This window comes from Pundamilia nyererei, unplaced genomic scaffold (genome assembly GCF_000239375.1).
Source record: "Pundamilia nyererei isolate P.nyererei 1_Seehausen unplaced genomic scaffold, PunNye1.0 scaffold00065, whole genome shotgun sequence".
In the NCBI taxonomy this organism is placed as follows: domain Eukaryota; kingdom Metazoa; phylum Chordata; class Actinopteri; order Cichliformes; family Cichlidae; genus Pundamilia; species Pundamilia nyererei.
This window is the reverse complement of record NW_005187466.1, coordinates 1,220,934-1,246,698: the sequence shown is the minus strand read 5'-3', so window position 1 is coordinate 1,246,698 and position 25,765 is coordinate 1,220,934. Positions and strand designations below refer to the sequence as shown.

The window sequence follows — 25,765 nt, the reverse complement described above, 5'->3', positions numbered from 1 at the left end:
ATGTTTCTTTTAATTAATAACAATAACCTTTATAGATACTCATCAGCACATGTGATATTTGGGAAATTTATCACCGGATGAGGCATGCTTTGCTTTCTCACTAACAAAACAAACTGCTTTGACTTTGATCACTGATCAACTTCCAAATGGGTGATGTTGTAAGAAACTGTGGGGGACATGAGGAGAAACAGCTCAGATTTTAAAAACAACAATCATTTCCCAAACAATCATAATCTTCAGTATGCACATTTGGGTCCATAGCTGTCACAAATATAAACAATCAGGGTCACTTGGACAGAGATGAACACTGGCCTGAACAATTGACTCACTGACTGACTCACTTACCCTGCAATTTACCAGTCAATCAACTAAACAGTTGAGAAACAGAGCTAATATTCATTTGCATGGACAAATATACAACTGCATGTGAACACAAACTCAGACACACAAAACTGAAAATGACTACTATAATTACTATTTTTACTGTTTAGCATTATTTTAACAGCAAAACAAAACAGTTATTCTGTTGCGGACACCAAATATATGATCAAACGAGTGCAAAGACTGAAATAGACGCCTTCCTATTTTAAATGTCGGTTATTTAAATTGCCTTTCACAAGATCTGAGATATTTCAGCCTGGAATTTAGAGATATTGTCTTGTTCACAACTAATAATCTTGATACACTCAGTGACATTGTTTACTAAGCTACTGAATTGAGACAGCACATCAACCAAAGTGGAAATGCACCTTAAAACAGACTTATTTCTAGGTAAAAACAACTATTTCAGCATTTGTGTTCAGTCACTGATGCACTGGTAGGTCTTCTAACGAAGCAATAGCATGGACAAATCAATCAATGGACAAAAGTTAAGTCCACTTCCAGCTCCAAAGCGTCACTAAGTGGCCTTGGTCACAAGATCATTCTGCTGCTACTAGCCAGTGGTGTTTGACTACACACACACATACACAAATACAGGACAGCCACACACACACTGCTGGAATGACATTGTTGTTCATTCAGAGAAGCAGCTTGCTGTCATAGCTGGCTGCGTTTGTTGTTGAAAGGTCCCCTGGGTGGAGATTCCTCTGGGCCTCAGTCATAAGGAGAGGCATCAATGGGAAACCAGTGCGGATAAATGAATGAGTCTGCGGTCAGGTGCTGCTCTGTTATGTGAGTGTTGCAACTGCTGAATGGTTAGCATATCGCACAAGGATGACGAGGACTGAGGGTATCTTAAAAAAGCAAAAATGAAAGAAAAACTGTTTTGTATTATTTTTGTGGTCATTTCTGAACGAAAAATTGTCTTTACATAGAAAGTGCTTAATAGCATGCTAATACCAAGACCTGATCAGTAAGTATCAACATATTAGAGAATTAAATAATCAAATGGTGGCTGTGTGATAAAGATCATTTGCTGTAGTATTTTGTTTTTGAACAACATTCAATTTTCAATCTATTTCTTCTACAATTTTTATACTTTGTATATACAGTAATGAAGTGTGACAATGCAATAATGCAATAAATCTCTAGCATGTTTAGAGCAATCACAGTGACTTTATTAGACTACTTATCAAATGTCTGTTAGAAATTGCTAAACTTTAAAAATTAATATCAAAATAATGAATCAATTTATTCCATTGCCACACCAGCAGTCGAATCATTAGATGCACTCTTCATTTTTAACACAGAAAGAGCAAGTTAGTCAAACGCATAAAAACACACATTTCTTGGCATGGAGTACTCAGAGCTTTAAAACTCATAATTAATGCCTCAATAAAAACAATTAGCCACAGGGCAAAATCCTTAAAGCTACAATGAGCTAAGTACTGAATAAAAAAGCTCCTGTTCTTTCTGCAATAAGCTTTAAGAATGTGAAGGAAAACACAGAACCTGCAAAAACGTCCCGGGTCCCTGTGTTTCTTACCTCCACAGAATCATCAGTGATGATTCTCAAACTTTGCTGCATAAATAAATATGTAAACATGAACTCCAGTCAAGTGATTTTAACATCTGAGTTTTTCACTCCTGTTTAAATATTATATAGTTTAAAAATGACTTATTTCATGGTGTATGGTAGGCTACCATGCACCATGACACCGAACACATAAATAGCTTTTATCATTTCTCCATAGTTTTTCCACATTTGAAGTGCTTTCATTTAAATGTTTGGGCCAAGAATATCCATTTATCTTCTTAACTGCTTTTCCAAGCTGGGGTCGGAGGAGGGCTGGAGCCTGTCATAACTGTCATGTTGGAGAGGCAGCCTAGACAGATTGCCACAGAGAGGCAAGCATTCACCCTTATATTCTCTCCTACAGACAACTTAGAATCACCAACTAACCTAACAAGCTTGTTTTTGAAATATGGGAGGAAGCTGGAGTACCCGGAGAGAGCATGCAATCTCCATACAGAAAAGCTCCTGACAGCTGGCAGATTCAGACTGAAGACCTCCCTTTCTGTGAGGCTACAGTGCCAACAGTGGTGGTGTACCACTGCACCGTACCTCCCAGTCATATTGTGTTAATGGTACAAAAGAAAAAAAGGCCACAAGCTCAAAACATGGCAGTGCTCATCAGCAAAGCATAACAACAAAGTCCAAGAATGGACTATATGTTCAGGTTTTGCAGCCACATGACCACTAACTATATGATGCTAGACATTTAATCCTATAGGGTCAACTGAATAAGGCCCCAGCCACACAGGTCTATAGACCATTTACCAACAATCTGACAAACTAAGGATTGTGAGGGAAAAATGTGTACTCTCAGATCGCGGATGGTTTCTGGGTTGTAGTCGTAACCACCACCAGTGAAATCAATTCCTGAAGGCCCGTTCACATAGGTCTAGAACAGGGGTCTCAAACTCCAGTTCTCGAGGGCTGGTGTCCTGCAGATTTTTCCATGTGTCCCTGCTGCAACACACCTGATTAAAATTAGTAGGTCATTAGCAAGACTATAGAACTTGACTGCATGCTGAGATGGCAATTCAACCATTTGATTCATGTTACAGCAGCTTATGAGTAAATGAACATGGTCCAATAAAAGTACTTTTAGAAGTACATTTTTCCAAACACTTACATTTACTTAAATTTACTTGAGTAGGGTTTTGCCACTTCAGCATGCAGTCAAATTCTAGAGTCTTGCTAATGACCTCCTAATTTTATTCAGGTGTGTTGCAGCAGGGAGATATGGAAAAGTTGCAGGACACCGACCGTCGAGGACTGGAGTTTGAGACCCCTCGTCTAGAACATGGTTAGACCACTAACCACCAGTTACCAGGGGAAAAATCTTTTACTGGACTGGTTGTTGGAGGCATACACTGTTGCACTAAAATCCTCTGGGTGATTGTTCAGGTTGCTATCAGAAGACACAGACTTGCTTGCAAACACTAGTCAACTATTTCTTAAGAATGATAGTGAAACTGTGATAAGACCAACACAAACTGGAACCAGAGACTGTCTGCTTTCAAAGTAAAAGCTGCACCTTTCGAAACATCATTCTGCAACACTGAGTTACAACATTTACTCTGGAGGTAAAGATTTTTTTATTACAGTTTGTGTTTCACCTTTTCAAGTTTTACAACTGCTTGGCTGGCAGCCAATGAAAGTTTGTAGACAAGACTATGTAAACTACAGGCAAAGGTGACAATTCGCTAGTGACCAAAGCAATCACAAAGAGGTTTTCTCAAGCAAATGTTACCTAATGACAACTAGCAACCAACAAGAACCAGTTGCCAAATGGTCAAATAGTAACATTTTCCATCGTAACCACTGGTGCCCCAAAAAAATCATTGACTGTTCTCTCGGCCTATCTGACTGGAATCTGAGTGAGTGATAAAATGCTAAATATTAAATAATGAGAAGCACAAGTGAAAGAAATAAGGATGAAAAACCTCAATAGCTTATATCCGTCAAGCATGACATCAGATGATATCACAGAAGAAAGTTCTGTTTTTTCTGTGAAAGAATACAAAGGGGTTGATTATCAAAACGCAGGTGAAAACAATCAGGAACAAGTGAAGACAATTGCTATAGAGCAGACAATAACAAATAAGAAAATAAAGAAGTAACTAGAAGGACACACAACAGAAAACTAACCTTCACAGTAAAACAACACTAGGACCAAAAAGAAATCAAACAAGAATCCAAGGTACTATTCAAGAAAACCCAGGGCAATGAAAATAATGCATTTCCCAGAAATGATCTAAAATAACTCTTTTTAAATGATTTTGGCCTTGACTCTGTAACACTTCAATGGTCATAAATAACTCTTTCACTCATCTTAAGGTCAATTGTCATTAATGATTACAAGTCATAACGTCACACTTTGCACTAAACTTGGTTTTCCGATGACTTTACTAAAGTCAACAAACTCGGCTGTGTCCCTAAAGCAAGAAATTAGAACTTCAAGCTTTGATTAAACAGCCATCTGCAGTGGAAGCACACAGGACAGGAATAATAATTCAAGCTGGACAGTCAGCTGTGGATGGGGTTAAAGCTTAGAGGCTGAATCTGGGCCCGAAGGGTCAGCTGGAGCAGTGGCTGGGGCCTGCAACCCATAGTGGGGCTCTACTAGCAGTTCCCTCTCTTGCTGTTAGTTGGGAGACGCCAGAGAGGGAAAAGGTCCACCGCACGCATACCAAGAGTCCTGAATGACCTAAAAATGCATCTGCGTCTTTACAACAAAGTCAGATAGGCAGATATTTGATTTCTTCCTGCTTGGTTTCTTCATTTGAATGCAGAACTGAAAACAGTCTTGACAACTTAAATGCCTTTGTGTTATTTGTGCCACTTTGAGGAAAAAAGTTTTACTCTGTCGGTTTTCATGCTTGTACAAAATAATTGTGAAAACCTGAGTCAGAGTTCTTCTATGATTTGATACATCCAAATGTATAAGCATGAAAGAGGTGAAGCCACTTGAACTTGAAGACACGTTCTTCAACAAGATAACAAGTGAGCAAAACAACTGAAACGTGGAAAAACTGGTAAAATGTGTAAATTGAAAGCAGAAACCAAACCTATTATTGTGACTGCAGCGGAAAGTAGGTGCAAACCAGGGGCTCAATATTTGGGGCTCATTCCAATTTCAATACTGATCCGAAGGCAGTAAAAAAATTCAGATACTGACAGCAAAACAGATCAAAAAGGTTGTTAACCTTGATAGCTTCAACAGCACAACGGGCACTTAATTTTGCACGTGATTACTGAATCATGGTTAATGCCACAGAGTGCTTGTTGTTGGTATCCCGAAAGACATTTTGGACTTTTCCTGCAGAAAAATTATTTTATGATTTCCATAAAAGCATTTATGTCAAGTAGTTACAGCTTACCATATGCTCGATCAGAGCTTTTGTGACTCAAAATTGACCTTTAAGGTGTGATTACACAAACAGGGAAAATTGGTGCAATCAATTATATAGGTATGTGTATGTGTATATATGTATGTGTATATATGTATGCGTGTATATATATATATAGATATATAGATATATAGATATAGATATAGCATATGGTAAGCTGTAACTAGTTGACATAAGTAGATAAATATCAGCTGAACAAGGTAAAATGCTAAGTTATACAATTATATCATTTGCCTTGTCTCTATCATTGTTTCTGTCAGCAGACAGCGCTATGAGCATTTCAAACAATGAACTCTGAGTCACTCTGCTGGAAAAACTACACCAGAAACTGTTTATAAAATATATATTTTTACATGCTAGGTAACATGCAAATACCAAAAAATTTTTAATAGATTAGTATTGGCTGAAACATTAGTTGGACTCTACTGGAAACCTACATTCAGTTCAGCTAACATGAGCTGCTACGTTTAAGGTTATTGGTAATTATGAGAAGAAGAAAAAAAGGAAAACAATCATATTTGTCATGCGGGGTAAATGTTATTAAAATGTTGTTTTTTGGTTCCATTTCATAGTGGGTTTATTCTTTATTATAACTTTGGTAATGTGAGGGCACGAAATGGTCACATGCACTCATGGCCCATTAGCTTTTGCTAATAAATGCTAATGAGTGGCTGGTGCTGATTTCTGAGAAACTGAAACAGCAGTGTGAGAATTTTCCAAATGTCCCTCAAAGTGACTTTGATTACTTTCCTACAGACTTTTACAAATCTATAAAGTTTAATTAATAATTAAATCAGAAGGTATCCCATAAGAGTAAGTGTGAGGTCCTGATGCTCGGTGCTTTTTTGTCGTTTTAATCATTATCGATGTGTTTCACATTGCCAGCTGAAATAAAAACACTACCACTGCTTAAGTCTCAGGAAAGTAGGCTCCATCAGCTGATTGTAAAAAGCGCTGGTGTCTTTCGGGCCTGTGAAGGGCCCGTCTTGGGCTTTTCCTCTTGCCAGTAAATGGAGAGACGGACAGTGTGCCCGGTGTTATCAATGAAGCCAGCCTCTTGGCTCTCCAAAAAGTGCAGCTTGGAAGGCATCCATAGCAGGGCATTAGGCCTGGAGGTTTGTGTCGTTTGTAATTTATAACACTGAGGGAAATGGGTAAGAGGACAATATGGAGAGAAGAGGGAGAGAGGGAATGTAGGAGGAGGGGGATGGGACTTTGCTACACAAGCAAGTGGCTCTGCTTCCTTTAGTGTGCTGCACAGAGCCTGGTTACTAGGCTGACCAAGCTGCAGAGTCTTCTGTCCCTCTCTGAGGCACAGCCTGAATGGGCCTTATTTTTCTTTTTACTCAAGTCAAAGTTAGACACAAACCAGAAAAAGATACAGTCTTCTGTACAGAAAAAATGCAGTGCTGGAATGTAACTAAGTACTTTTACTCAATGTTTTCTTGGCCAAGTCTCCCTGGAAGAGAAGATTTTAATCTCAAGGAATTTCCTGGTGATTAAAGATTAAATAAAAACACAAAAAAACAAAACTTAAGTACATAACATCTTTTTTTAAAAACTAAATATAGTGAATTGCAATTATCTGACACCTTTAGCAGCCTTCATGATGTTTTGATTCCTTTGTTGATTCATATTTGATCACTACTTCTCTAATAAATGTTTAGACTGGGCAATACATTAATGCCAGAGGAGAGCAAACAAGCAAACAAAAAACCACAACATTTCCATGCTATGGGACTGATTTGTTAGGTAGATGAGAGCACATTTAAACAACAAACCCAGTAAAAACAGCTCTTAAGATTTTTCCTTATAGTCCTTATAGTCCATACAGCCTTATAGTCCAGAAGTCATCTGGACTATAAGGCTTAAAACAAGCAATGTGAAGCAATAATTTGTTCATTCATTTCCATAAGAAGTATATTAAAAAATACATTTTAAATCAAATAACTATGACACTAAAAAGCTGCTTGCACATTAATGCATCACTGGAAAAACCTAATTATATAAAGCATAATTGTATATTAGTCCCAGGCGCTATTCTATAGCCTCAACTTCTTTTGTCTTTAATACATTAAGTGCATCAGCCCATTGTACATTTATACCCAGGATGTAGTAGCAGCTAGTCGCCACTTTTCTCCACATGAGAGAATCAGTAGGATGCCAGTTAATCAGTGCTAATGGCTTTCATTAAGAGGAGTCTCACTATCTCCATGTTTCATTATGGCACGCCATCTCTAGAGCCTGCTAGAGCTTCCAGTGGGACAGACTGACGTAGAGGCGGCGTTACAAATTTGTACATTTCAACCCCTGCTAATAAGACATAATGATTACCGCAATACAGTGATCATCATCATCACTCTTCTCCTCCTACTAATCATCATACGGCGACACTAATAGCAGCAATTTCCCGTCATTTCATAACAATGACATCATGCACAACACCCAAATTACCCTGATAATATCTTAAAGACATAACCACAGTCAGAGCAAACAGTTCCTCTCAGCAGAGACAAAATGAATGACACTTTGCGTACAACTACATAAAGGATTTTTCTTTATATTAAATATGTAATGGTGGCATTTCAAGTATCAGCTTAAGGACGATTTTTGCTCTTTTTGCCATCAAATGCAAAAAAAGAGCATCTTTTAAGTGACTTTCCAACAAGATAAGGGTCTTGGTTAAGTGGTTTCTTGCTTTAGAATAGAATTTCTTCTAAAAATCTTGGAATTTAATAACAGCAAAACTTTAGTCTTATAACAATAAATTGGTTAAATTTGGTGCCTTTTTGTGTCTGTGTGTCTGCATGCATGTGTTTTATATTCTGCCATTTGGACGACAGAAACACAAAGTCTTTCTGGTGTATCATCATCATCATCATCATCATCAGTCTTTGAACATTTAGTAGCAAAAAAAATATTGGCAAATGCCAATATTCAGATAAAATATTGATTAACGCCAACAGTTCATTTCTCTACTCCCACTAAAGTCTTAGATTATACAATCCCAAAACAGAGGCTGTAAATCAGAGTATCTGCACTATGGAGATGATCATTTCACATTTGTTTAAAGAGGATTAAAGGGCCTATCAAAATTAATAAATTTAAGTACAAATGGATGTAAGTGCAAATATCTGATCTTCCATTCGGGTAACTTACAGTTAAATCCAGGCCAGCAGAGTAAATGAAAACATGAGGCTGTTCTGTTACATCATACACCTCTCAGCCTCAGTCTCCTGTTACAGTAATACCTGCATGGCCACGTCAATTACAAAGTCTAAATAATCTGTTAACGAAATAACGGGCAGGTGCAGTATGAGCTCTGTTTTGGGAAGCAGCTTATTAAAAGCAACGTGGGGGTGGCTGCATTCTGGATTGCATAATAACAAATTTTTTCATGGCTACAGATCCTAGGCAACATGCGCTGGAAGCAGATTCGGCTCCTTAACTACACGAACAACACAAAATTACAAAAGCCATTCCTTCAGGAGCAGCCATCGTCAGAGACTACCAGAAGTTATATGAGTCACTAATGAGTCTGCACTCAAGTTACTAGGTAGAAATGATGTGAAGTGAGATGCACTGCAGTGTCGAGAAAAAAGAACTGCGGTTTTTAAAATGTGCTCAAGATAGATGTTTGCACCAACACCAGAGACAATACATGACAGTGTTTGGATTTCTGTGCAATGTGTTCTGACCGAAAGAGACCTTACAGTAGTACAGTAATACCACTATACTTTCTACAATAAGTGCCTCAGGTTTATCCCACTCACTTCCTTGGTACAATATGGGACTTTTTCTCAAGTGACTACAGTGATAAAAACCATATTTGTGGATGTTCATAAAAAGCCCATTGTCACAAACAAATAAATCTGCCATACAGAAGCAAGGACGTGAGATTACAGAGGTTTATATCAAAAGTCTTCCATGTCAGATCTCCACACTTGTTACTCTTCAAAGTAACCCTTGATAAAATGTCAACTATAAAGCAACAGAGACCTTTTTGTGTGTTTTAACCCCTTTTGGATAGTAGTGCAGTCTCATTTCTACTATATCTTTGGATGGCTGTGCACAGGTCAAATTTGGAGGTTAATGCATTTTGGTGCTACTTCCAAATATAGCAAGCTGAAGCTGACATAGTTGTTTGTTTGCAGGAGTTGTAGGCCAGCAGTACTGCTTAATACCACAGCCTACGTGAATAGAGACTGGATCACACCCAAAATCTTAATTTTGACATCAGAATACATTACAGTCAACGAAAAATCTGCAAAACTTCCAGGAAACCTACTTTACATTTATTTTCCAGGAAGAAAATAAATGTAAAGAAAAGTCATAATGCCAGATCAGACAGGCTTTGGTAATGCACTGCGGCTAGATTGACACTCCTTAACTGTTGTACTAATCGGGTCTTAAAAGCCTACTCCACGTTGTACCAGAATCTGAAGAATGTGGGGCAATTCAAAAACTAGTCTTGTAACGCAACAAACTCAAGAGTTTAACCCAGTCAATATCAAAATCAGCAAAGGTCAACAGTGCATCCATTCATTGTTGGGAAAAGTTTTTTGGGTTTTTTTGTAATAAGTTACAGATTACTAGTTGACCTGTAATGAATTTATTCTTCATTGATGATGAAGAATAAATGTTTTTATTCTTCATCATCAATGTAGCTTATTGTAGTTACTGTAATTGAAATGCATTTAGTTTTTGATTACTTGTCTAATAAATTAAATTGGGCAATAAAGCAGAAACAGACTTGAGCAACGTCAACAATTTTTCACAGCTTGCAAACAGGGTTTAGACTTGTTTACTAGCAGTAGATTAATGTCAAAGATTTTAAAAAAAAGAAAAAGAAAAATCACTGAATTTCTGTACCCTGGCATTGTTGGCGGGTCATAGCATGGCCAGCTCGGATTTTTCACACAAATGTGCACAGAGTTGACTGGTGAATGACAACAAATTCAAACAACAGACACAAAAAACAACGCTAAACACCTTTAGGTGACTGTTGTTGTGATTTGGCGCTGTATATAAAATTGAATTGAACTGAACATTTGAGCACAAATTGCTAATACATCAACTTTTTGGAACGATCAGTATTAATTACATTTACTGCACAGTCTCACACCAACTTTTATTCTGAATTGACAGAAATTCTACATTTCTGCATTCGTGGATGTCACAAGTAACTAACCAACTTGACTTCACTGCTTGGGAATTACAATAAGTGAGATTTTGGCTACAGCTGGTTTTCATCCGTTTAATGAGTTTATGAAAATGAACTTACAAAGTCTTTAAATTTGCATTACAAAATGTACTAACCATTACATCATCTTCATTTCTTTTTCACAATTGTGTTACCCTGGAGCCTAAACAGTTATGAAAAATCAAACTCAAACAACGAGCAAGTATAAGCAATGCTAATAGAAAATGTCAGTTTGTTTGGTTTTTAATCAAATGTTTTTCTTCAGCCAACAAATGTGATGTTTGCTATTAGAGGAGGCCAGGAGGAGCACTGTGTCTTTGTGGATCTAGAGAAAGCATATCACAGCGTGCCAAGAGAGGACCTGTGGTACTGCATAAGGAAGTCAGGAGCGGCTGAGAAGTACGTGAGTGTGGAGCAGGACATGTATGAGGACAGCAAGAGAGTGGTGAGGTGTGCAGTAGGAGTGACAGATGGGTTCGAGTGAAAGGCGGAGTAGCATTACATCAAAGATCGGCTCTGGGCCCCTTCTTGTTTGCAATGGTGATGAAGAGATTTATAGATGACGTCAGGAAAAAAACTTTGTAGATTATGATGTTTGCAGACAACACTGCGATCTATAGTTGGAGTAGGGAGCAGGCGGAAGAGAGTCTGCAAAGGTGGAGAGAAGAGGAATGAAAGTCAGAATACACGAGTTTGAATGAGAGGGAGACCGATATAATAGTGAGGATGCGATTAGGAGAGGTAGTGACGGTGGATGAGTTTAAATAGGCATGGTGGAGCAGATGGAGACGAGTGTTGGGTTGATTTATCAGAGAAGGGTAGGGGAAGATGTAGTCAGACTTGCTTTGATACATTATTTAGAGACAGGGGCACTGACAAAAACACAGGAAGGGGATCTATAATAATGATAATAATAGATGGGACATGCCTCTCTGCCAGACAAATATAGTGTATTACAGAGTTTAAGTGGTGCAGAGGGTGGTCAGGGATATCCATGATGGATAACAGTGACCTCCTCGCTACACCAGCTCCACAAGTTCCAATTTGCAGCCAGTAATAGAGCCGGCCTTACTAATCAGTTTGTTCTGTTGGTGTCACCACCTGATGATGATTTCCCAGCAAACCACAGCAAAGTCCACCGTGCTCACCACAATTAACTGATAAAAAAAATAATCACCTTTGTTTTGATTGACAGATTGAAGGCTCTCAGCTTCCTTAGGAACTAAAGTCTGCTCATTCCCTTTTAGTATATAGCCTCTGTGTTGGTGTTCCAGTTCAGCCCAGGTACTTATACATCTGTACTACGTCAGTATCCTGTCCCATGATGGACACGGGTCATGAAGCCATTCTCTTCCTTCTGAAGTCAATAACCATCTTTCTGGTCTTATTCACATTAAGAAGCAGACAGTTCCTCCCACACAGTTCCACAAAATCATTAACTAGTTCTTTGCCCTCCTCCTTCTGCCACATAAACATCCAACAACTACAGAACTGTTACAGCATCTCTATATCTGCCATGAACTGCAGGTGTACAATGTGAACAGCAATGGAGACAGCACAGAGACCTTTCTGCACAGCTGCTTTAGTACACATCGACAAATCAGACAGAGCACCGCTCAGTCTCACATACTGTGACCTGTCTGCCAGGTGGCCAGTAATCCATGAGATGGTGGATGCATTTACTCACACGTAGCTTCTCTTCTCGTATCATCCAGTTCTGCATCTCTGCACTCCATTGTGCATATATACACAAAGTACTTTCTAGTGAATGCTTTCTAGTTCTGTTCTTTCTACAGCATTTCCATCCTCAGCTTTTTTCAGTAAGGAGTCTTAATGCCATTGTTTACCATTTTTAAAAAATGTTTTTCCAGCACCTGAAAGCATATGATCTGCGCAAATTGCTGGTGAACACAATGTGGAATTAAGGGAGAGGATCTGTTCCACAATAGTTCAGAATGTTTTAATGTAACACACTCAAGTCTGTTAGGGTCTGTTGGGATATGACAGACAATAATTTCCTCACTGGACGGTCTGCGCAAGGATCTGTGCAGATGTCCGAATCCCTGTCTGGTTTTTTGTGTGTCTTATCTAAGCCATCAACTGTTATGCATGCACACCTTTAAGTAAGTATAATAGGATAAGTATTATAAGTATAATAGGAATAGCTACTCAGCCATGGTGTCTCCAGCTGTCCATGTCTATGTCCACAACTTGGTATAATCAAGGCTTTAAGCAGTACAGTATACCAGCTCATATGACCACAGATCAGCCACAGATAGACATTTTTCTTTACATCAACTCTTTATTCAAGTCTGTGATCATTTTGAGACCATAAATGATATCCCTGAAAAGATGATGTGAGTACTTTTGCACTTTATTCATTAACCTCAAAGACAGCTTATCATGTAAAACATGTAAGTATATACATGTAAGATTTCAGTGGGCCTGGTCAGTCTCTCTCACATTAGATAATCATGCTGGTTACCTCAACACATGAAGATTACCAATGCTTTTTCAGGTGTTGTCAGCACGTGGCCTTTAAAGGGTAGTTATTAAATAATTCTCCATAATGTAGTGCTGTGCTTACTATATATAAACTCTACTTTCTCAAAAACTCAAACAATTTTCTGGTATTCCCAAATGATTAAGTTAATAAATGACTTGTCTGGTTCAATCAGCAACAATAAGTGAACTAACCGCATGAATTAACGGCAACTAGTGAACTAGAAAAATCCTTTGTCAGGTGCTGTCTTAATACAAAGAAAAGCAATGAAAATTTCATCGTGACGGATTACATAATGCGCTTTCAACAGGCTTCTCCAAAACTACGCCCAGAGCCAGAAAATCTGGCGGCAGTGAGTTATTCATCGCTTTTAGTAAACGGGCTAAAACACGCATTAACAACTTGTGTGGGCCTTTAAACTGAGTCACAGACAAGAAGTTACCAAACAACAGGTTACTACAACAGAGGTTTTCTGGCTTCTTTCTCAAAGACCTCCTAAAAGGGCTGCAGAAACAGAGGAATATGTTTACAAGTGAATCATTTTTGTTCTTATAAACCATGCAGACAGGTGCCTGAACAAATAAGCAGAAATCACAAGTGATATGATTATAAAAAGATAAGTGTTTAAATAATAAATAAATGCAGAGTGTTGGTTTTTTTTAAATGATATTACATTCCACTCGAGAGACAATCTGCAGCCGATGCCGTCTTCTGTAATACCAAGTATAGTGAAATGCAGACAACCTTTGATTCGAGGTAATTAGTTCTGATAAAGTGAGCGGCTGGCAGAAGAAGTCACGCTGAGTTCAAAGGGGTGTCCCTCATCAGGAAACATTAAGTGTTCTTACCAACATGATGTCATTTAATCCCAACACTTGATGCAGCGTTAAAAACCGAGGGTTACCAGGCAAACAATCCATCACGCTTTTTAGACATTTGCTTTTACATGCTCCACACAAACCCCCAGAAAGACTAAAAACATTTAAAAAACGCAACACACACAAACTGCTGTCAGTATTTCAACAAGGCCCAAAAGAGAAAAAATGAGTTTCACTTTAAGACAAAGTCCTAAGCAAAGAGCCTGCAAGGCTGCTGAATCTGAATTAAGCATAGATTGGCCTATATTGCAGCAATTAGGGAACTAGTTCAAGTCGTGCCAGTTCTCATGTAGGTTCTTTTACACTGGGGACTTTTACTCTAAAACAGTGAAGAATACAGTGCAGTCTGGGCTAGGAAACAGTGGTTGAATTGAAAAGACCACGGCGGAATGAACTTTTCATTTAACAGCAGAAAAGGTTTGCAGATGAGTGCTGTGCTTTGAAAGAAGAATATGGCATAATAGCTTGTAGGCATGACTAAACAGTATGCACGTGAAATAACATATTTATCACCAGCACGCAGGAGAATAACCGCATCAATCACACACGCGATTTGAAAATAGGAGATAAGATAAACTGACTCTAAGTGCCCGTGCATCTGATGCTGCACGAGTGGCCCGGCTTCCCCAGAATCAGAAAGCAGAGTGGTGTAGAGGAACATGTGTGCAACCTGAGTTGAGCTCTCATGCCTACGGTAAATCCATTTCTCCTCTCAAAAAGCTTGGAACACTGTATGTGAAGGGGTGACTAACTTGCACTTTCAGGAATATCGCTCATAACTGGAAGCCAGAAGGGCAGCTAAATTCCTGTTTTTGCCCCAGCTACTTGGTTTTGTCCCAAAAGGCACTCACTGACCCACTCATTAACGGGTAAAGCTGCAGCTTGACAAGAAACCCCCAGATGACAGTAATTGTTGCAGTCGCAGATGGAGAGCAATTAATGAAGGGTCAGAAGTTTCCAGAAGTGTGTCTGCCTGCATTAAACACCTCCTGTATGAATCTCACTGTAACCCTTGACCTAGGACCTCGATGGAGCTGGGTAAAACATAAGCAGGGGCACGTTGATTATGGTGGCTTCTCTATATTTCAAGTAAAATGAGCACTTCTGAGAATCTTTTTAAACCTTAACAAAGAGTAGAATCAGCATCACGGTGAATTATGTAATGCTGCACAGTCTGAAATCCTCTCTTACAAATCCACAACTGTGAAGAGGAACCAACTTATGAAAAAAGTTCTGATCCGATGCTCTAACACAGTCTCTGCCGTGAGCAGCATGTTTTGGGACTGTTTCTTTTTTTTTTTGTAACCGACTCCAAACGACTATGCAGCTCCGCAAGCGGCATCAAATTAATTAACAATGACTTACAATACAAAGCACTTTGAACTGAGTGTGTGCTGTGAACAGAGCCAGATTGACGGGAAACTTTGACCCCGCAGGCCTCCCCACAGCAGTTGCTTATGACTTGCCTCCCTTGAATTCCCCTCTGGTGCACTGCCAGCAGCACAGACGCTATACCCTCCAGAGCTGAGTGTTTATGATTAAGTATGCAGGTGTAATGATGCGAAAACTTAATGTATGCGTCTTTTAGTGGGAGTATGTGAACAGAATTCACAAATTGCCACTAACTACTGCAAACAGATACACCCGGTTACCCATTCACAAACATATCTGAGATGAATGGAGCTGAATTATTTAAAGCATCATTATGCAACAAGACACTCTCTCTGCTAACGGGCAAAATACTTCTACAGAGAAAAACTTCACATTATTTTATTAATTGTCTCTTTTTAAGTATTTCAAACCAAAGTATGTCATGGCTGCTTAGGCAGCAGCTTTTATTTAAACATAAACTCAGTGTTAGGTATGTAGCAAGTGTTTGGATGCTGAGGACGGAACATGAACTGATATTTAATGAGGTGCATGCAGATGTTTTAAACTCTGACCACATCTGCAGCTTGTGCACAAACTGAGGAATGACTCTAAAGCAAACTAAGCACGAGTGGAACAGTGGTGCAGTGGTTATGAATATCGTCTCATAGCAAAAGGGCCCTGGATTTGAGACTGTCAGCTGCCTGGCATCTTTTTTTTGTTTGGTATGTGGATGTTGTCCCTGCGCCTGTGTGGGATCGCTCCATTCTCATTAGGCTAATTAGTGATTCTAAATTGCCTGGAAGCATAAGCGGCTGTCCTTTTCTCTCTGTGATAGATGGGTGACCAGTCAAGGTTGTACCCCACCTCTTATCCCATGACAGTTGGGATAAGCTCCAGGCTAGCATGGCCCTGAACTGGATAAGGAGTTAAGAAAGTGGATAGATAGAAAAATATGCATCGAATTAAAAAGAGTAGAAAACGGTTTGTCTTAGTTTATTGTTTTTTTTGTCGAAACAAATTGTGCAGGAGTGTAATTATTAATTACTAAATCTCCATCAGAGCAAGGCACATTTTCCTTCCTTAAGAAGAAAATGTAAAAGTAAATATGTAAGAAAAATTATGTATGTTTCTGTTCTGTGTCCTGTGTACTGTTTGTTTGTATATGTGTCTTTTTGGCTGCTGTTACAACCAAATTTCCCCTTGTGGGACAATTAAAGGATTATTCTATTCTATTCTAAAATGTTGCTACCTTACAAAAATAAAAACTTCACACAAGTTTCTGTGTCACTGAAATATGGTGACTAATGAATCAACAACCCAATTATTTTCTTTTCACTAGCAGGGACCACATCCTCGGTAACGATGGGCGATGAGGGATGAGGAAGTGTGACTGGTGCTGCGGTTTGGGGAAGGCCTCGAAGGGGACTGGCGACGGCTCTCGGGCCGGGCAGATCCCCGTGTACTAACGAGAAATGAATGAAGGGAAGGAAGAGAGGAGAAGAGGAGAAGAGAGGGAAAAATGAGGGGGAAGGGTGGGGCGTGAAAATGAGAACAGCAGGTATTGGAGGAGGGGGGCTTTTATAGGCTGAGGCCGGAGGGGGCGTGAAGGTAGGAGTGTTCCCGCTCCTGAAATTCAGATGATATCTCCACCAAAACAGTTCCCAGTTAATGTTCTGCAATATTACTTATCAATGAAGTGACTTGTGGATTCAGCGCCATTGTGTAGCACACACACACAAACGCACACACACACAGGAACACAAGTAAACACAAACATTCAAATATTCACTAAATGGTTGTAACACACAAAATCTTAGTCATCAGATGTCTACTACAATCACAACAGAGATATGTAATAATAAAAAGAAATTGAAAAAACATTTGCTGATCTTAGTATTCTGATAAAATAACAGGATGGTGAACTTTCTCTGTTGACTCAGAAAACTGGTGCATGTCTGTGACTAGTCAGCTGTAATGAAAATAAATAAACAAACACCCCCCTCCCCAAATAGTATATTATGTAATGCTAATTTGGCAGAGGAACTACACCTAATTTCTGGTAATGGAGCTCGCTGATTTGTTCTGTTTTTCCTCCCAATTAATCCTCTTAAAGTGAAGCGAATATTCTAATAAGCGCACAACAGTCATGTTTTTTCCCCCTAGTTTTAAGAGTTCATAAATCAGCTGCTGACAGGTGTGTCTGTATATGCATCAGTCCAGTCCAGCACCAAATCTACAAACCCTTTCCAGGAATAACTTAGTCAGAAGCAACAACAGTGAGGGGGTTGGCTATGCAAAACATCAGATAAACCGTGGGTGAGGTAAACATCTTTCTCAAACACCATGCGCATACAAATACACACAGCACACGGGGGGGGCTTGAGGGTGTTAGAGGTTGTTATTCATTATCCACACGACTGCATTCCAGGATTGGACAAAAAAAGAGTTATCGCCACCATCACTCTGAAGCAAGCGCATGAGAGGCAGACAGGGATTTAAGCAGGTTCTCAAACAAGATGCCCCCACCTGATAACCTCAGTGCTGCTGTTGCACTATTCCCACATGTCCTAATGCATTTACAAATGAGAGAGAGGGAGAGATGAAAGGAATGGGAAAGTGTGAAAAGGGTTGCATAGGAGGAGGGCAAGGCATGAGGAGGAAAAGCAGGAGGGGAGAGAGAGAGTGAACATTAACACTTAATGGAAGTGATGGAGAATGATAAGGACACCTGCTTCTCCGCTTTACAGGAAGTGACCTGTGAAGATGTGGCAACTACACCTGTGGCAGATTCAGTGTTGTCTGAGGGGGAAAGAACCTTTGCTGCTACCTCCCCCATCTCTTTGTCCTTCAGTACAAGAAATTTATTGAGGAATTCCTCTTCCTTCTTTTTATTGCTCAATATCTGATTTTAGACATTTGACCTATAGATACACCACATGCACTCAGTGACTCCTTGCATCATAAACGATTACATAACTCATGTATCTACCTTGCCTTATCCAACAAAGAGAGTGGTCATGTGAAAGACCTGCCTAGAACAGACATCAACCTTTAACACATTCCAGGTGTCAAAGGTTGTTGCAAAACTCTCTTACCTTTTTTAAACTCCTCCAGCATTGCGTCAAGCTTGGTGTCATTGAACACAAAATGCAACGGGTGGCTGTAAAACTTTGTGATGGTTTTGAGCGGAGTGCAATCATCCGGGTCCACGAAGGCCAGGTCCTTGACCAAGAGCAGATCCACTATATTGGACCTCTCGCCCTCGAAAACGGGGATGCGCGTGTAGCCGCTCTTCATTATCTCGGACATGGTATTGAAGTCCAGCGTTGCATCCCCAGGAATCATGAAGCAATCCCTCAGCGGCGTCATCACGTCCTCTACAGTCTTAGTCCTGAGCTCCAGCGCGCCCTGGATGATGTTCAGCTCCTCTTTCACCAGATCGTTGTAGGGGTCCGTGACGCGCAGCATCTCCAGAAGCTTCTCTCTGTTGTACACGGTTCCTATCTCCTGTCCGAGCAGGTAGTCCAGTAGCTTACTGACTGGGTAGGACGCAGGGAAGGTAAGCAGCATGAAGAACTTGGTGAGGAATATGGTGTTGGCTCCCACAGCGAGGCCGTGCCTGGAGCAGATGGCCTGTGGCACAATTTCCCCAAAAATGACTATACCGATGGTGGACATGACAACAGCAATCAAGCCCGAACCGGCGATATCATCCAGCAAGATGGTTAGCGTGGTGTTCACTAACACGTTCCCGAGCAGAAGAGAGCATAGCAAATAATTCCCTTGGCTCCTGACCGGCTCTATTTTTTTGGCGTAATTCTTCTCCCTTTCCGTGCCGCAGTTCTGCACTATCTGGAGCTCCATGGGGTCCAGAGCCATGAGCCCCAGGTTCAGCCCGCTGAACATACCGGACAGGCAAAGCAACATGGAGATGAAGATGACCTGGAGCCAGAAAGGCAGCAGAAACTTTTTCTCCTCCACCACTATCACTTTGGTGTCATCCCCATCGTGGTAGATCCAGGTGTTCTCCGTCCGCGGGTCGTGCATCCCGGCCACGGCTGGTGTCGAGGTGGCGATGCAAAGGTAATACGTTTTACTCCTCTCCGTCTTTCGCAAAGGTTTGACCTCAATTTCAACTATACCGGATGTCTTTCGATTCAGGATGATGTAGGGCAATATCATTATATCCGAAGTCCTAAAACCACAGGGGTGCAAGCCGGACGAGTCCTCCTGGCTCTGGTTATCCCCCGAGGAGCTGTCAATGCTCCCAATCGCCCGGCTCCGCTCATGTTCCGTGAAAGCAATTTTGGACCAGGTCTCGTTGTTGATGTTCTGCCCGTACACTCTTAATTTTACCCGAGAGCGCTCACTCACCCGCAGGTAGCCCTTATCCATGAAGGAAATGTCGTCCGTGTCCTCCAGTCGGAGCCCTATGATGACGGTCTCCTCGGACCCTTCCTTGCCACTTGTCGGGGTGACACAGCAGCCAGTGACAGTTAAGAAAATCATCGCCAAAGCTCGGACCCGGTTAAGTGACGCCATTTTTGCAGCGGTGGGTGCTTGGGATAACGGTTCTGCCATATTGATAACAACTGGCAACCAACCTCCTGAATGAAAAGGGCTTTTAAAAATCAGAGCCAGTCGGAGTCCGCCTTCATCTCCGCCCAGGGTTGCCGTGACTTGTGCATCGGGACCTGCTCGTTCCCACTACGTGTCCGACACTGATGACTCGCGAGCGCAGGCTTACGGGCCAACTCGTGCCTCCCCTGGTGTCCCCGATACAGGCGACGGCGACGACCAATCGGGAGGTTCCGCTGGCCGGGAGGCGGGGCGTCCGCAGCCTCCTTGGCGAATCAAATTCCAAAACAAGTGCACCTCATGTTAGGAGACAGATAGGACTTTACTCGTGACTTCTTAAAACATATCATGCTAGAAAAGACAACCACAATACCCGGTCTAAATGTTTAAAAAAGGCACGTGCAAAGATTAAAGGTTAACTAAAATAAATACTACAACATGTTTTATCTATATAGAGACTATCAAAGGTTGTGACATGTTAATTTGTTTTCCTCCTATCGCATTGCATCATACTGCATGCTGAAACTCCGAAGCACTATCTATATCATGTCTCATTTTAATGACAGGTATTACAGTGGACAGTAATATGTTCTTAGATTGACTAACTTGAAGAGGTTAAAGTTGTCAAAACCATTAAACACATATACATGTACGTCATTGAGATGTGTAATACAAAAAACAATTTCTTTAATACAATTATCTCTTATTAGCCTATTTATCTTTTCCCCCTTTAAATTAAACTTAAAATGAAACTAAAGTGAGAGATCCTGACCACCATGTCTTGAACTGGTCCCCTTAACCAAAGCTTTTCCCAAATACAAATGTGCATTTGTACCTTTAGAAATAATGCACTACATCATAGGAGCAAAGATGAAAATAGAAGAGTCATTTCATTAATTAATATTTATTGTGTTTTATCAGAAATAACACATAACCATCACAATAATGAGAAGTAATTTGTACACTTTTGTTGAAGCATATCTTAAAGCCAGTCTGCAAAACAATTAAGCACCGATTTACTAAAACACAGGTTTTAAGGGAAGTAAAAAGTATTGTGTGAATAAACAATGTCAGTTTTATGGGTAAAAAAATAATTAGACTAAGCAGGCATATGACAAAATGAGGCACAAATGAAGAAGTTGCTCTTCTTAATACTGCTCATGGTTGTTAAAAGGTTTTAAATTTGTTGCATTTTTATTTTACCTTACTAAAGTTTTCCTTTTATCTATACAATATAATTATGTTAATGAATTGTTACCATATTTAATCCTTTCATAAAATATTAACTGGGAGCACTTGCAGAACCCTTAAATCCCTCAAAGTGATATTGTTATCTTGTTTGCGCAAGATAATTTATAGCCTAGGTACTCAACATGTGGCCTGTGGACCAGTGTCAGACTTCAAAAATGTTATGTGGCTTCTAATCACCCTTGATTCAACAACAGTTCAGTCAAAACCAATGGATAGTACCGCTGAAAACTAGAAGCAGGGAGCAGATCTCTTCAATTTTAACTATTTTCTTTGACATTATAGCAAAATAAACCACCCTAACCTTAATTTAAAAAATAGTTGGTACAATTTAACAACCACCTCACTCTGATAGGACAAACTAAAATTATTTGATGTGAGATTTCTTTTCCTTAAGGTCCTAAATCATATGCTGGCTCCTTAAATTGGCTCATATGCACTTGAAGCAACTTCAAATACAAACACTTTGATTACACAATAAAACATTTTAAAGTCATCAGCAGAACTCATTTCTCTGCAGGCCATACACTTGTAGTCCTTCACATAGTCATTCAGTATGTGAAGCAAATGGTGGCTTTGTGTAATTGCAATGCAGGGTGTTCCAAAGTGAAACTAAAACTTGACCAGCTGAGATGTCTCCATTATACACTGGGTGGGTGAAGTTGTTTGAGCAACCAGTATCTATTAAATCATGATCTACCCACAAGGTGTTTATTGTTTATCGATGTAATGAAGTTGTGAGGTCATATATGAGGAACATGATTATGTTTAATTAAAATGAATTAATTAATACTCATGGAAGTTCACCAAACATGTAGACATTATTGGTAGGCAGGAAGCTGAGCCTGTTTCTTTGTGCTCTTCCCACCATCATTTGCAGCAGCCAGCAGACTGTGTGCTGCAGCCAGCAGACTGTGTGCTGCAGCATCCCCCAGTGGCTGATGCAGGGCCTTGCACACCCAACTTCAGGGCCAGCTCAAAAGGGTCCTCAATGCCAGCCTGTATGAATAATTCAGCCAAGCAGAAGCATTAAAAGAACAAGCACCCAGTTACAAGAATGTATCATGTAACATTTGTGTTTCATCCCAAATCACTGTAAGCAAGGTCACAAAATTGAAGAAGTGAATCCAGGTACTATTACGGTACATTATAACAGAACACCGGCTCCTCTACATGGAGTCTTGTTATGGCCCTGTGCTTCCTTTATCAGTTACTGGTTGTTCATTAAGTCACAATTTCAAAGCAGCTGTTCTTTCCATGAATAAGACCAAAGGCTTTTTTATTACTATTATCAGCACACTGCTGTAGTGATTACAGAAAACTCTTCCAGACGAGACTTCACACTGTCCAAACTGTTAATAATGAGGTGGATTTTGATAAGCCTTTACCATTTTAATTTACTTCTATTTCTCATATCAGAAGAGAAAAAAAAATCTTTAATGAGCGGTTAACAAGTTAGAGAACTCATTTTAAAAAAAATGTAAAGCGGTGCTGTTAGGTGTATGTGCATAAAATGATTGCAAGCCCTGATGAAATGGTATTCTATTAGCTGAGTGTAGAACATTCCTTCTTGTTCAAGGTTCCCCAGCATGACTCCACAGTCTGGTTATGAGTCCAAGACAGCTGCTTGACCTTGTGCTCGTGCATGTGTGTATGTATGTTTGAGCGGTACGTGAATGTCCAAGAATGTACAGCATGCAGAAGCACATGCATGTGTGTTTATGAGCGCAGTTTGACAGAGGTGCTCTGCCCTCTGGGCGTGTCACACAAATTGATACCAGAAACATACTGACCCCTAATGTGTAAAAGAGACATCCAAGAATTTAAACACAACACTGACCTTAGGTTTGACTCCACAGGGCCCAGTGGGGCCCCCCAGTGGCTGGAAAGTAAAGTCCTCTGCAAATCTGGAATGTGTCAGTATGTTGGCCACCTCTCCATCCACCTCCACAACTTCATTGGCCTACAAAATACATCCAAATCTGAAATCATTTGCACAGTTTAAGCGAGTAGAAGGCTGATGCATATTCTAATACAATATATACAGACCATGAAGGTGTACTGACAGTCAAACTGGAAACTATCCTCTGCCCCTGTAATGCCCCCATTATATATGACTTTGCAGTTCTTGGTGTTCCCCTTGGGGACCTTAAACAAGCGGTATGTGGCAGAAACAAACTTGAAGTCACCTGTATTAAACACACAAGATTGAAATTAAAAAAATAAATAAATTTCAGGTCATGCAAGAAGGTTAGCAGCTCTCAAAATGTAAAATAACTTGGAATCTTGTAATGTTACATTAGTTGTAACTGTAGCTACATAAATATAGGTTAGGAGAAAACCAGCAGTGACATAATAGTGCAAGCTAACTTAGTAATGTTTATTTGTAGGGTTAATCTATAAAATGTTCTTCTTTAAGAACTTGTGCAAAAGGATTCTCTGATAGCATCATTCATGTCGATTGTGCCTGTATGTACAACTGACATGAATGTCACTGGATATTTACTCTTTTCCAGAGCTCTGTAAACTCCAAAGATGGCTGTGTGGGAAAATCCCAGTAGATCATCAATTTCTGAAATAATCATACCAGCTTATCTGGCACTAACAACCACGCCACATTCAAAGTTACCTAAATCACCTCCCCCCCCCATTCTGATGCTCGGTCTGAACTTCAGCAGGTCATCATGACCATGTCGACATGCCTATGCGCACCGAGCTGCAGTCATGTGATTTACTGACTAGATATTTGCATTAGAAAGCAGCTGAACAGATGTACCTAACAAAGTGGCTGTTGAGTGTAATTCTGTATCAAGCAAATAATGCAAAAGTCAAGCAAGTAAAAAAGCTGTCAAACCAAGAATGTCCTGCAGTTCCTTGTTGTCAACAGTGATGACACTGGCCGTAACCAGCCGTGGGGGGCTGAAGCCCACTTTTTCAGCCAATTGCAGGAGATCCTTCCAGCAGAGTGCTCCAGCAAGGCACTCACCTGCAAAGATAAAACAGATTATGATATTCTGGTGGGTGCTTGTCAATTTATGGCAGTAGAATATTAATTAGACACACCCCATAACACTTTGTGATTTTTAATTTCCTCTGTTAGTCTTCCATTGCTGTAAATGTCACTGAAGTACAGCTCACCACCATCCTAATGAGGAAAAATGAGAAAGTGTATGTAAATATTTGCTTAGCTTTGCTGTCATAGTTTTATGATTGAAGATTTAATAACAATATTTAAAAAAATGAGAAGCAGCGTACCTTAAGTACTTTGTAAGCTTCAGTCAGTACCAGCCTCTTGTCTGGAGAAAGATTCACCACACAGTTGGAGCTAAGCAAAAGCAGAAGATGTTCAAAACTGTTATTCTATGATTATATATTGTTAAACTGCACACAAAAAAGGATTAGTAAGACACCTTACATAATTACATCAAACGAGTCATTTTCCAGACCTGCCTCGGTCAAGGCTTCGATGTAGCCTTGGACAAAATTTATATTTGGCTTCTTGTAACCAAACTCTTTCATATGATGGTCCACATAGGTCCTGGCCAACTCCAGCTGGAATTAAAAAAAAAAAAGAAAAAAAAAAAAGAAGGTATTTATCAGAAAATAAGTCCAAAACTTTTTGGTTGTATTTAAGGCATGCATGCATACAGAACAGAGTTTTGTCTTTACAAATTAAGAAGTTGAAAAATCTTCATTTAGAAGATTTTAACAGCCTTAAATAGAGTTTTGGAGATATTCTGAGTTCAATTCAGTATCATTTAACCATCAGCTAGGATGCACCGATTAATCATAAGGCCAATGCAGCGATACGGATGCTCAATACCTGGCCATCAGTCATGTCAATACCAGTGACATGTCCCTTCTCACCCACAAGCTGACTCAACATATAGCAGTCCCTCCCACTTCCGCTGCCCAAGTCTAGTATCCTGCAGCCCTCTAAGCATTCTGGCACAACCAAACCACAGCCATAGTACCTGTGGGAGACAAAAACATATCAGGTTCACTGATTTTGAAGTGTGACTAGAAGAACAGAGAGGTCAGCAACCCACTAACCTAGCAGTGATTTCAGGGTGTACTTTCTTCAGTGCCTGGCGAATGAAGTCAGGGGTGGGCTGGACTGGAGCCACACAGGCATTGGTCTTTAGGTCTGAGGTTTTCTTCAGCCTCTTGCCATAATAATCCTTTTTTGACAAAAGAAATCTTGGTAACAGTAGCTCCTCATTATGAAGCAGACTATTTATTTATAAATAAACAGTTTGTTTGCTCCCGTTGTCTCAGCAACATAAATAAAATCCTTTGGGACCCATCTCACCATGATGATGCACTGTTTGAACATCTACCTTCAGGCAGACGTTTCAGAGCCATAAAGACATAATAGACTAAGGAGCTTAGTCTGTTAAGCTTTTATCCCTCAGCCATCAACATGCTGAAGACTGCTAAATTACGGACAACCAGATTCAATACAACTTACATATACAATGTTTACATTGTTACAGCATGATCTCATGTTTACATGTTTACAATTGTAGTTACCCTTGGTATTCAAGCTAACACCAGCAAACGGGAAGAAGCACAATATGGAAACGATTGTGTGTGTGTGTGTGTGTATATTTAAATAAATAA

The 25,765-nt window shown here is 39.9% G+C and overlaps 2 protein-coding genes across 2 annotated transcripts in view; both read right to left on the bottom strand.

Moving 5' to 3' along the window:
- The window catches only part of cnnm2b (cyclin and CBS domain divalent metal cation transport mediator 2b), a 45,106-nt gene extending 25,036 nt beyond the window's left edge, over positions 1 to 20,070 (bottom strand). The window contains exon 1 of the mRNA XM_005735764.1: positions 18,412 to 20,070. Coding sequence (XP_005735821.1) covers positions 18,412 to 19,897 — 1,486 coding nt within the window. The 5' untranslated portion in view covers positions 19,898 to 20,070. The remainder of the gene's footprint in view (positions 1 to 18,411) is intronic.
- A 741-nt stretch (positions 20,071 to 20,811) lies between these two features.
- Positions 20,812 to 25,765, bottom strand: part of as3mt (arsenite methyltransferase) — a 5,970-nt gene continuing 1,016 nt past the window's right edge. Inside the window, exons 3-11 of the mRNA XM_005735763.1 lie at positions 25,196 to 25,323; positions 24,966 to 25,116; positions 24,558 to 24,694; positions 24,398 to 24,467; positions 24,206 to 24,287; positions 23,997 to 24,128; positions 23,192 to 23,331; positions 22,983 to 23,105; positions 20,812 to 22,141 (exon numbers count right to left, since the gene is read on the bottom strand). Of these exons, the coding sequence (XP_005735820.1) occupies positions 22,013 to 22,141; positions 22,983 to 23,105; positions 23,192 to 23,331; positions 23,997 to 24,128; positions 24,206 to 24,287; positions 24,398 to 24,467; positions 24,558 to 24,694; positions 24,966 to 25,116; positions 25,196 to 25,323 (1,092 nt within the window). The 3' untranslated portion in view covers positions 20,812 to 22,012. The remainder of the gene's footprint in view (positions 22,142 to 22,982; positions 23,106 to 23,191; positions 23,332 to 23,996; positions 24,129 to 24,205; positions 24,288 to 24,397; positions 24,468 to 24,557; positions 24,695 to 24,965; positions 25,117 to 25,195; positions 25,324 to 25,765) is intronic.